The 12,970-nt window shown below is 38.6% G+C and overlaps 1 protein-coding gene across 6 annotated transcripts in view; it reads left to right on the forward strand.

The window, feature by feature from the left end:
* The window catches only part of CSNK1G3 (casein kinase 1 gamma 3), a 49,730-nt gene that overhangs the window by 23,224 nt on the left and 13,536 nt on the right, over positions 1 to 12,970 (forward strand). For 2 of the 6 annotated variants that reach the window (XM_082191608.1, XM_082191610.1), the window contains exons 6-12: positions 1,090 to 1,238; positions 2,844 to 3,078; positions 5,062 to 5,147; positions 5,241 to 5,325; positions 6,167 to 6,315; positions 7,880 to 7,975; positions 10,007 to 10,102. In XM_082191608.1, the coding sequence (XP_082047734.1) occupies positions 1,090 to 1,238; positions 2,844 to 3,078; positions 5,062 to 5,147; positions 5,241 to 5,325; positions 6,167 to 6,315; positions 7,880 to 7,975; positions 10,007 to 10,102 (896 nt within the window). The remainder of the gene's footprint in view (positions 1 to 1,089; positions 1,239 to 2,843; positions 3,079 to 5,061; positions 5,148 to 5,240; positions 5,326 to 6,166; positions 6,316 to 7,879; positions 7,976 to 10,006; positions 10,103 to 12,970) is intronic. The other 4 variants (XM_082191609.1, XM_082191611.1, XM_082191612.1 and 1 more) reach the window with 2 other exon arrangements.

Genomic DNA, 12,970 nt, shown 5'->3' on the forward strand with positions numbered 1-12,970 from the left:
CCCGTGGTTTCTAAGGGTCCCCGCGTCGCCGGCGCGGTAGGACCCAGCCCCTGCCGAGCAGACTCCCTCCGGAGCTCGGAGGGAGTCCGCCATTCGGCGATGGCGCCAACCCGGAAGTGCCAACTTAGACCAACTTAGATTCATTTATTTCAATGGGTCTTCTCTGAGCATTATCTAAAGCTGTAATTACAACACCATTTACTTCCACGCAAGTGCCATTGAATTCAGTTGAACTTATTTCTGAGTAGACATGGTTAGCTGCATAACAGTGCAGGCCTATCGCCCATACACCATTGCATGCTCTTCTAGATAATGTTTCATAAAATTGCCACTGGGATTGTTTACTTTTCAGAGCCACTGGCTCAAACCAGATAAATGTTTTAGGTCTGAACTACACATGTCCTGAAAGTGCAATGTATTATTAGATTCAGGTTAGCTTTATTGATCTCATGCACTGTGAAGTGCTTATTCTTGAGCTCCATAGATACAGTTTGTAGGATTTAGAAATCCGCAGAACCTTGGTTCTGTTGCAGCAAACAGAAGATGATGGACAATGTTCAGTATAGACATGGGCAAAATGCTAGAAATTCTAGCATCTTCTGGTAAAAATACTAAAATTCATTGGTTGTTACTTTATATTTTATCTTGATAGCAGTGGTGCATGACAACCGTTAAGTAGACAATGTGCTAGACTTTGCAAGATACCATATGATTGGGCTTCATAAAGTTCATTGTGTACCTTGTGTGTGGATGTTTATCTTGTAATTAAGTTATTGTGCACAATTACTGGCAACCTGTCATAGCAAATAATTAAATACCAACATTTAAGTCTGCACATTCCTAGGATTACAAAACCTAGTATTTCAGTATAATATTTCAAGTACAGCCCAAACTACAATGAAAAGGGAGAACTTGAGAATTATTTAGTGAATCAAATATTTCCTGAAACAAGAAACTTAATAGTGATAAGTAGCTTAAAGTCTGTGGAAATCTTTGTATAAGATACTCTTAATTATTCTCCAGTTGAAATGTGAGATGGTTCTTAGAACAAAAGTGTGTTGAAATGACTGTTTCATTTCATTTTCCCAGATGGAATACCTCAGGTTTACTATTTTGGCCCTTGTGGCAAGTATAATGCTATGGTGCTGGAACTACTGGGACCTAGTTTGGAAGATTTATTTGACTTGTGTGATAGGACTTTTTCTCTAAAAACTGTTCTTATGATAGCCATACAGTTGGTGAGTATACTTCTATTTTCTTTTTTAAATAATGGTCCATTCAGTATTAGCTGGATATTCCTTGAGCAAATGCAGAAAGAATGTGTCACCTGGTTGCTTAAAACTTGTTAGGGTTGTTTTCCACTGTATTTCTCTGTGAACGGTACTGTTAGATGTCATGAAGACAAAGCGTTGGCTATGGAGGTCCTATGAGCAGAGTTCTAGTCATTGAAAGGAGGGCAGATGATTCACACAGATTCCAATAAAAACCTGCTTCAAAGTGTTGGAAGAACCTCTGAAATATTCTGGAAGATAAATGGAGGGGGGAGGGGGAATCAGCAAATATTGCCTCCCATCCCTCTTTTACTATAGATAACCTCTGCTTTTTACAAACTGCCCTTTTGTTTGTAGAGGGGCTACTCTGGATCCAAGCCACATCTTTATACTTAACTAAACACATTAATAAACAAACCATTACATTTAGACCTAGCATGAAATATAACTGAGGATGCTGTATGCTCACTGATGAAAAACATTTGAACATAGAAAATCTGAACTTTGTGAATTGTATTGCTCTGTCTCTGTTATTCATGGAAAGGACCAAACAGCAATGCAACTGCCCCCCCCCCTGCAATCTATTCTTCCACAGGAGTCCTCCTTGGACCTTATCCTGTCTGGGTTTTTGAGATTTCACTTTGGACTGTCTTCATATTTCAGGCTCATTTTAATTGTTGTACTACCTAGAAACTGATTTTCTGCGTTCAGTACCAGTTTCTGCATTATGTAATTCAGGTGCAGATTTTCATAATATTTTGAGGTCTGTTCATTCAGCACCCATTTAATTTACAAGGCAGTGCTGGGGTTCTATTAAGCAGGTTTGAATTCTTATCACAAATCCATTTTCTTCACAATAAATCTTTCAGCCTTTTTCTCAAAATCAAGTTTCCTTTTTCTGAGAAGTGTTACACACTCATCTTGGCCATTTTTTCCTTAGGTGCATTAAAGTTTAAAAGTGGTTGCCTAATAATCTTAATGGACAGAATGCAAGCACTACTTAGTTTAACAAAGAGTAATTGAAACACACACAGTGACTCAGCACTAAAAAGCAAACGTGTGTACTCCCGAAGAAGTGAACATTGCTGCTTTGCTTCTCAGATGTTTTGCTGCTGTGTTGTAGTTTGGCTTAACGTGTTATCAGAACATTGACTCATGGTTCAGGTCTCCCTAGGCAAACCATCAATCATAGATCATGGGGAAAAGTTTTGTTACAGTTTGTAGCTTGTCTGGCGACAGCCTGGATGTAGATGATGTATTAAACCAAACCATGGCTTAAGTTCAGCGTAGAGCAGCAGCAAAATGACTGGGAAGCAGCAAAGGGGCTTGGGAGTCCATGTGTTTTGTTGTTCGTGCTAGGCCACTTAGCTGCTCACTAGTCATAAAAGAGTGCCTGCTGTTGCAGACTCAACCAAAGCTAGAAGTTTCAATGAAAGAAGAGCTTCCATTTTTATTTTGACACATGAAGAAACATGTTTTTTCAAGACAGAAAAGATATAGCATTTTTTTGTTTTTATTTGTTCTGCTATAGTTGTGGTAAAAAAACAAACTTTCTTTCATTCTGTTTAATAGATTTCTCGAATGGAATATGTTCATTCAAAGAACTTAATATACAGAGATGTAAAACCTGAAAACTTCTTAATAGGACGACCAGGAAACAAAACTCAACAAATTATTCATATTATAGATTTTGGTTTGGCAAAAGAATATATAGATCCAGAGACAAAGAAGCACATACCATACCGAGAACACAAAAGCCTTACAGGAACTGCTAGATACATGAGTATAAATACACATTTAGGAAAAGGTATGTATTTATTTTTAGAACACAAACTTAACCAATTCACTAGAATTCTGACTATAATATTAATCACTTTTGCAAACGACTTGTTTTTGTAGTTCAGATAGGCTTTATTTGTTTTATCGAAGGGTACTTAAGTGCATGTTGAGCATAAAAATACTTGCTTTTGTGTTTAAGTAGTGGACTTGAGCAGCTTTCGTATGAGGAAATGTTACAATGTATGGGGCTTTTCGTTTTAAATAAAATACAAGTAAGGTGGACTTAACCATCCAGGGGTCCTTTACCTTTTTACCTTTACTTATAGAAATGTGTAAAATTGAGTGGAGAAGTAGAGATATTATTTTTATTTCTTGCATCATATTAGAAACCAGAGTCAGCCAATGAACTTGAATGGTGGAAGATTCAGAAGAGGCAAAAAAGTAATTCTTCACACAGTGCATATTGTTAAATTGTGGAATTCACTGACATAAGACGCAGTGATAGCCACCTATTTGGATGGCTTTTAAAGGGGATTGATGGAGCACATAGATGGGCTATAGATGGCTGCTAGTCCAGCATGCCTCTAAATACTAGTTGCTGGGGTGCATAGTGAGTGCATTGTGCTCGTTTCTTGCTTGTGGGCTCTCCATTGGCTTCTGGTTGGCCACTGTGAGAACAGATACTGTACTACATGGGCCTTTGGACCATACCATCTGTACCTTTTCATTTTGAGTTATCTCTTTTTTTCTTTCCTATTCCAACCATGATGGCTGTGATTCATCATACAACTCAATGCTAATAGCAACTGTTTTGTAACTTTGTGTCCAAGATAGCTCACGCTACAAAATTCAAAACAGATACGGTAAATATAACAATAGAAATGAAACAATCAAAATAAACAAACCACTATCAGTGCTACATAAAAAGAAGCAGCAGTAAAGATCCAGTTAAGTAAAAGCCCTGGATTAGTGTGTCCAAGAATATAAGCTTGTGTGCCTCATAGAGCTCTGTGGAATGAGTTCCAAAAATGAAGGGCTACCACAGAAAAGTGTCTTATCCCCACTTGTCAATTGCCTAAACTGAGGGCAGGGACACCTATAGCACGACCTTGGAAGATTTCAAGTGAATAGGCAGCCTCTCATCTCTCATATGGTTAAATGTGTACCACTGTTTTAAAGGTTGTGCTTTGGAGGATGTGGCTTGCTTTTTATTCTTTTGTAGAAAGAGAATAAACCACCTGGATCCAAACAACTCAAAAGTGTTTTAAGAACTGCAGATGGTGCTTTCTCTTTGACTTGATCTGGAATTTGTGTAAGACTGGGATCATGGCAGTTTCATAAGTGCTTTCAGAAGCCAATGTATGTAGTTCTCTGCTTTTTCAGAAGGGAGAACAGTGTGTTGTGGGCACCTTTCATAATACAGCCATAAAACTGGGGGGGAACTTAAAAGCGGTGTTCACAGCTATTATTCTCCTCCCACTCCCTGGTCCTGAAAGGGTGCTGTGAGCAGTTTTGCATTCAGCCTTTGGAAACTCTCCACACTTCCCTAAAAAGAAAAAAAGGTGGCGGGTGGAGGGGAAGAGAAGCACATGTTTCTGAAATCAATAGGCAGAGTTCATTTTTTGCATTCAGGAATATGGAGAGCTGGAATAGTGTGTCCTGGCTTTCTAGAACACCACTCTAGCAGGTTTAATCCTCCAATATCTTGTTTGTTGCTATAACATGGCAACAACACAGTCCATTTTCAGTGCAGCTCTTTTTTACTTAAATATGTAATTTAATTAGAGCAGTAGCAGTTAAATTTAGACTCCATATTTCCACACTTTTAAAGGCTTGATAAGTAAAGAATAATTTGTTTTCTTACAAAGATTTTTTTTTACCTAAAATTATACTTGAGAAAAAGCTGTAGAACATAGCAAATATATTTTTGTAGCTGTGCATCTTGTATCATTCCTTTCTTATGAATAAGTTCAGAACTTGGAGTCTTAACATTTTAACTTTACTTTTCCAGAGCAAAGTAGAAGAGATGATTTGGAAGCTTTAGGTCATATGTTCATGTATTTTTTAAGAGGCAGTCTTCCATGGCAAGGCTTAAAGGTAGTGTGCCAATTATTTGAATTTTGTTTGCTCAAGTATTGTCATAGTTTCATAAAATATTTCTGAAGCAACTCAATATCTTTTCAAATTTAGGCAGATACACTGAAAGAACGGTATCAGAAAATTGGAGACACAAAGCGAGCAACCCCCATAGAAGTACTGTGTGAGAACTTTCCAGGTAATCATTTCTTCTGTAAAAGAACTGTCTGTATAGAGTTGACATTGCCAAATTTAAGTTGCTCACTAAATTAAGTTGCCACACCATGGGCATATTTGTGATGTCAGTCGTGCATATTTTCTCTTGACTCTTACCTTCACCATTTTGGTTTAATTAATGTTTAGCATATCGGTGAGGAAACAGGTTTCATTGTTTCTTGTGCTCCCCCACATTTTTCATTTGCCTACTGTGTAAGAGGAACTGTTGTTTCTAATAGATTTTATGAAGCTGACCATGCAATTGGTGGCTGGTAGACATGCAGTGAATTCATGAGGGAGATCTCAGAAATCAACTATGCAGCTGCAAAAGGGCTTTCATTGCTAAGAGTCCAATATCCCATATTGAGAACGATCTCACAATTGGCAAAATATTTGGCTATGAAACATCTTACAAAACTTGTGGTGTCTCCAAAGCTGATAACCTTAATAAACATCTGATAGGGTATTTTGGGAATGCACCTCCCTGAAAAGTTAATACCAGCCCTTTGAACTGTGCCTGGAAACAGACTGAAAGGTAGTGAAAATGACAAACCATTGGAACAATATGATCACATATTCCTGTCTTGGTTAACAGTCTTGTTGACTTACTTGGGACAAGCTGAGGTTTTTGGGCCATTTTCAGAGGCAACTCCCACATATAGTGCATTGTGTTTTGTTCAGTCAATAGCCAAAATTTAGTCCCCTTTTGTGCACTAAATTCCAGTTTGTAAAAATACTTTTCTGTATTTGAAAACTAAATTAAGGATTAGAGTAGCCGGTCTCTGTTTTTACTGATATTTAAAATTATTTGTTTATTCATGTAGAGGAAATGGCTACATATCTTCGTTACGTGAGAAGACTAGATTTTTTTGAAAAACCAGACTATGACTACTTAAGAAAGCTCTTTACAGACTTGTTTGATCGGAAGGGCTATATGTTTGATTATGAATATGACTGGATTGGTAAACAGCTGGTAAGTGTACACTTTAACAAGTACTCTTCTAATGTCCCTGAAACTCATGACAGAATATCTGCTAGCATATAAGCTACTTTTCTGCAATATAGCAAATACATAGAAGAGACTCAATTGTATCCTCTATTACCTTAATTTTTTTTCTGAAGCCATAAGCAGATATTTCAAAGGACCTTTCTCTCTTTGAAAAGAATACTTGGGTTATATTTGTCTTGCATTTTGAGTGTGTAGAGGACACTATTTACTCTGTAAGCAGGACTTTAGCAGTAGGAACTGCAAAAGCTATATCCTGTTTCACATTCCTTTGTATATATCTACCGCTCTGTTATGTTTGGTTGGTCTAATCAAAGGAGCCTAATGAGGTCTTGTTTACAGAAACTAGCTCTGAAATCCATGTTCTTTAAGTTTGACAGTATGGTAGTCTATAAAACACGTACAGTGGTGCCTCGCAAGACGAAATTAATCCGTTCCGCGAGTCTCTTCGTCTAGCGGTTTTTTCGTCTTGCAAAGCAACCCTATTAGCGGATTAGCGCTATTAGCGGTTTAGCGGCTATTAAAGGCTTAGCGGCTATTAAAGGATTAGCGGATTAGCGGCTTAGAAAAAGGGGGGGGGAGCGAAAAAAAATCGGAACACTTGCAAGACGTTTTCGTCTTGCAAAGCAAGCCGATAGGGAAAATCGTCTTACGAAGCAGCTCAAAAACGGAAAACCCTTTCGTCTAGCGGGTTTTCCGTCTTGCGAGGCATTCGTCTTGCGGGGCACCACTGTATGTTTAATCATATCAGGGCAACTTGTTTGTTCTCATAAGCCACAGTGTTCACAATATGTTAAATCCACAAAATTCAGATAGTGTTAAATGGCAAGTGTAACTTGCTAGTTGTTAGATGCCTCTTGCTACATTTTCTGATGTAGGGCATTAACTGAAGCAACTATCAAGATAGCCTGCATTTAGCCTTCCAGTAAAATGTTGTGTTTTACTTCCTGGTATTAAGTTTAAACTGTGTAATGGAAGTGTACGTCTGATGTTTTGAAAACCTGCTCTAGTTGAACTGCCCCCCTTCTCTCGCTCCTTGCCATCTTCCATTAATTGCCCTTTGGGAACGATTCCAGAGGAGAGAAAAAGACATCAGGAGCTTTTTCTGTTCCAGCTGGACTGTCCGTTTCCCCCCACTTCTCAGCTGCCCCATGGGGTAGAACCTTGAGATATGCTGAGGTTGCTTGTTGTGCCCCCCTCTTCTCCAAGTGTGCATTTCTGCTGCTTGTGTAAGTTGGCTTGGAAGGATATGTGTCCTGAAAGGGTAAAAAAGGATACTTTAACCTCACGTTAGTCTTGCAGGTGGGTCCACAAAGTAACTAGCCTTCTTACTCACATATATTAATGTCATTAGCTTACAAAACCTCTGTGTGATAGTAATTCTTTCTTACCAAAGGCTTCAAGGCTTGTAACTGACTTAATATCATGAAACTTAAGATGCCCTTTCAATCAGTTTTCCAAAATATATGCTGGTAACTTTGAAACCTACTATGTTATATTGCCAGTATTCAACATAATGTATTGTTTGTAGCCTACTCCAGTGGGTTCAATCCATTCGGATCCTGCAATATCTTCCAACAGAGAAGCACATCCTCACAGAGATAAGATGCAACAGTCGAAAAATCAGGTATGCTGTCTGTCAACGTGTGCCATTTGTACTGTCATAGTTTTGCTTTAGTTCATGCTTCCAGTAAAACAGATGTTGTTTTCTTAGTACAGTATTTATTCATACAAGGCTTTTGATTCTTTAAATAAATATACTCTCTGTATGTAATTCTGTATGTACTGTTCAGTGCTTTATTATGTAGTTAGGTTTATTGTCAGCATGAGGGAGGGAGAGAAAAGGAAGTGTGAGAGAGACTTCCTGGATCAGTGGAGGCATATTGAAGAGCTGCTTCAAAGATAGTGCATATCGGATCATTATCCCTCCACACCAGCCTCTTTTTCAGACTGAATTTTCTTACCTGCTTTCACCATGGTTAATCATTACATCAGCGCTGACTTAAACTATTGCTATGGTTAACAAGGCTTCCTATTAAAATAGGATTTGAAGCCAGCATCAAACTCAGTTTTAAAATTTTATTTAGAGGAAACTCTGGTTAGTCCTCTGTGGTTACTGTTATTTAGCTGTGTAATGATAACCATGTTTTAAATCCAGGGGCGAGGAGAATTTTGCCTAGAGGGCCTGGAAGGAGGGCACACATTGCCTTTCACCTGTCCCTGATCCATTTGTTGAAGGTTGCTTTCTTGCCTGTCTCCAGAATGTAGCTTCTTGTTAAGAATGATATGAAGTCTTTAGACACAGCTTGAACTTCAGGTGTGAGCAAAGGTTTTGAAATACCTAGATTTCCCTATGCTCTCATTGCTAGCTATCTTTTCTTAGCAAGAGCTCTATAGAAGTCAAACATACAGATGGGGAATGGTTCTAGCTCAGGTATTATACTTGTTGTTAAAAATTCTAATTGAGTTGCGGCCGTGACCAAAAGCATCTAAGTGTTGAGGTGTATAGTATAATTTTATAGCTGTTCCTGAAACAATTGGTTCAGTGTTTGCCCATAGTTCATGGAGTTCTCTAGAGTTTGTGGGTGGGATTCAGCTAACAAACCCTGCTAGGGGAAGCCCATGCTAGCTAACTCAATGGGGCATCCACCTCCCCCTAAAGAAATCTTGGAACACTGCATGTGGGGGAGAGAGGGCAGATTGTTCCGTCAGGCAATCAGAAGTGCTTGCTCCGGTGGAGTAATCAGCTTAGCCTTACGCTGAATTTGTCCCCACATATTTTGTATTTCTTGAAGTTGCTCTGTCATTTTTATTTGAATTATATTATTATCTTTACAACAAGGGCTGATTAAGAATACATATGCTATCAAATATTAACTGTAGCTCAAAGTTGCCAGTATTTTTTGAACCAAAGCTAGTGGCAGCAGCCTGGCCTGGTTACGTCTATTCTATTATTTCCTTCAGCAGGACAGATAGCTTTTTTCCAAAAGTAAACTGAGAGTAACTTGTGCCTATGAAATGAGTAGGTTTGTGCAGCCTGGCTCAAGACTCAGTGTACTTAATAGACTTGACACACAAGTAAAAATGTGGATCTGTCAAAATAATTGCATTTTATTCTTACATTTTGTATAGAAAAATTAAATAGTACATTAGTGTAAACACCACATTAAGTTTCTCATGTTAACTTCTGCTTTAAATTTTGGATTAAACAGTTTTGGCAGGTTTAAATGTTAGCTTTCAAATATTCAATGTATCTATGACAATCTGTATTATATTGAGTGTGCATGCTATGGAAGTACTGTAGATCTCAGTTTTTAAGAATGCCTCATTCAAGTGAGCTTTTTAGAAAGCAGAGTTTATCCTGCCCCAAATGTCCCCAAGTATTCCTATTCTGCATGGGGTTTCATGTTTGAAGTTTTTGTTGAACATTTTCAATTACTTACTTTTTGTATATATTAAAAAAACTTTAAACATGTGTCTTTCTGTATTCAAATACATATGTATGCATAATGCTACATGTGCATAGATGCCCTTGTGTTCCTGTGATTTTTTTATTTTAATGTAGAATACAGCTGATTAGCCGCATGATGTGTTTAATATGTTCTGGGTTCTTATTCCTCCTCTTCCATGCATGCTTAATGCATTGTATAACTGGCAGTCGACAGACCACAGGGCAGCTTGGGACCCCCATCAGGCCAATCCCCATCACTTGAGAGCTCACCTAGCAGCTGACAGACATGGTGGCTCGGTACAGGTATTTTCTGTTATTTGCATGAATATTTCCACATCTTTATATCCTTGGACACACGCGCCATGTGTGTAGTTTTCTGCTGAAAATTCTACTTCATAACCAAGTTTGTAACCACACTCCTTTTGTGATAATATCCCTACTAAAAAAGATCACACAAAATTTGACTTCGTTTCTACAAATGCTTGTAGAAAAATACTCATCTGGAATTTTTTTTTTTTGGGGGGGGAAGTGTTTGGTATAGTTGACTGAGTTGACAGATGGAATGACACTCAGTGGTAGTGATAGAAATAACATTGGAGCCAAATGAATTTGGACTTTAGAATATCTGCAAAATATTGTGCTACTGGAATGTACGTAAAGAAGCTTTATGCCACCAGGAATAAGTTTTGGTGTAGTAGGCTATTATATATCTAATATGCTTGTGCAGATGTCCTTCCACCCCAAACATATTATTAGTGCTGTTGGTTCTTTTAGTGGTGTTTCTTGTTAAACAGCCAGGAAATGGGATGGCTAGCTGCTGCATTTTCCATTTCCTCATGTAACTGATATGTTAGTGCCACAAGAACAGATGAACTCTTAAGTGGTACATGGGTGCTGCAGGAGTGACCTTTGTTAACGCAGGGTCTGGATGTGAAGTATTTCAGTGCTGAGGTTTGAACACATGCATCTCCTTCACATCTTCCACTTAGAAGGCTCTCACTGAATTGGAGTGTATGTTCAAAAGTAGCTTGTGAATCTATACTCTGCTTGCTTTTTCTCATTGCAAGTGTATTTATCGCTCCATCATAACAGAGGGGATTGAATTCGTATTAGTGGTATTGATGACAAAATTGAGCAATCTTCTCACAGTAAATACAGAATGAGTATGCATAAAAGCTAATCATTGAAATCCGTTCACCCTTTTCAATGGGCTTCCAATTCCTCATGAAAATTGAGTGGCAGATGGGAAGCTCTCTAAGATTCTGCTCTCCCTTTCCCCCATCTAAAATAAGGACCTGAGTAGCTCTTGCTTCTTTAATTGCAATCATATTGGTCCACTGGTTAATCTTGCTGTTTCCATAATCCTACCAACACTTGTACTTCGTTTCACTAATGCTTATACAAGGATAATTGAGGGTCTTCCTTTTTATTATTGAATGACACTGTGATAATTACAAATCAGTGATACAGAAAGAAGGTACTTTCCTGACATATTTTTGTCCAGCCATAGTCACGATTAGCTAAAGCATGCTGTTGTCTCAAGTACTAGACAACAATAGAAGCGAAATGCTTTTCCCATACTGAGCGATTTTAATGGCTGTTGAGACAGAACTGGGATTCAATAGTTCACAGTGAGCAGGCAGAGACTATTTAAGAAAATTTATTTGCCATTTAATCATCAAAATCTCCAAGCAGTTTGCATAAAATATAAAATATGCATCGAAATGAATGATAAAAGCAGATGTTAAAAATTAGAGAGCCTGATTTTTCCCCCAGTATAAAATGAGCAGTTTTTAAAACACACATTATAAAACAAAACAACAGATTAAAATATTTGTTACATTTACATGTTTGGTAGACTTAGTTAAACAAAAATGGTTTCAGCAATTGCTGAAAACATGAAAGTGTGGGTACCCTCCTAATCTCCTGCCAACCTAGCAGTTCGAAAGCACGTCAAAGTAGATAAATAGGTACCGCTCCGGCGGTAAGGTAAACAGCGTTTCCGTGCACTGCTCTGGTTCGCCAGAAGCGGCTTAGTCATGCTGGCCACATGACCTGGAAGCTGTCTGCAGTCAAACGCCGGCTCCCTTGGCCTAAAGAGCGAGATGAGCGCCGCAACCCCAGAGTCGGTCACAACTGGACCTAATGGTCAGGGGTCCCTTTACCTTTACCTTTATCCTCCTAATGCCAATGGGCAGGGAGCTCCAAAGTGAATTATTATTTGCAAGTGCAAAATGAACATTATTTGGTGCTTGTAAAAGTGTCAGTTTTGGTCACTGAAATGGTCACCGGTCTGTTAACAGCAGCCAGTGTGTCTGTAACCTCCAGACCACGCAAGATAGTTCAACTTGCTGCCCACTAGATGATGCAATGCAGGCTGTGAAATGCAACTTCTTTGCTGTTTGCACTGCCACATGGTATGCATGGTTATGGGCATTTGGTTGGCTTCATGGTGAGACTTGTACCTCTTGCACTCTAGTCATCCAGCTTGCTTCAAATCCCATAGCTCTTCAGAATACCAAGGAGCCACTTGGGCTGCACAATGCCAGAGAAGAAGCTCAGAAAGAATATTTTCCATCGGTCTCTAAGGGTTGCCCATCCAAATGGATCCACTTCCCTTGCCAGGAGGGAATTGCAGCTATCAATCCAAAATACCTACTATCATATCCAATACTATAAGAATAATATCCCATAGCTGGCTCGTTGAGAGGAAAGATTGGGTTTTTTTTAAAAAACAAACCTGAGTTGAACATCCATGTAAAGAAAAGGGATGCCTGTTGTAATTTACAAGTGCACTCACGAGTATTTTTCTGATACTGGTAAACTGTCAGGCACTGCTGATCTTCATGAAGGACATTGTAAAACACCAAATGCCACCATTTATTTTTGCTGTTAATTTTGGTGAGAGCATTCTCACTCCTCACAGTAGTACAAATGAATCATTTTGACTTAGCATTTATATAGAGATCTCATTGCTTTTGTTCAGTAGAGTCTGTTAAGTGGTTCTCTGCTACAGCCATAGTGACAAAGGTGGGAACTAAGCTAGTGTTGTAATGGTGATTATAGGGAATGAGATGACTGTCACTGTCGTCTGACACCTCCATGACCTGCTTTAATGGAAAAGGAACAAATTGCAAGTTGCTAATCTTGAAGTTTCTGCAATATTTTGTG

Source organism: Podarcis vaucheri, assembly GCF_965113315.1.
Source record: "Podarcis vaucheri genome assembly, chromosome: 11".
NCBI lineage: Eukaryota > Metazoa > Chordata > Lepidosauria > Squamata > Lacertidae > Podarcis > Podarcis vaucheri.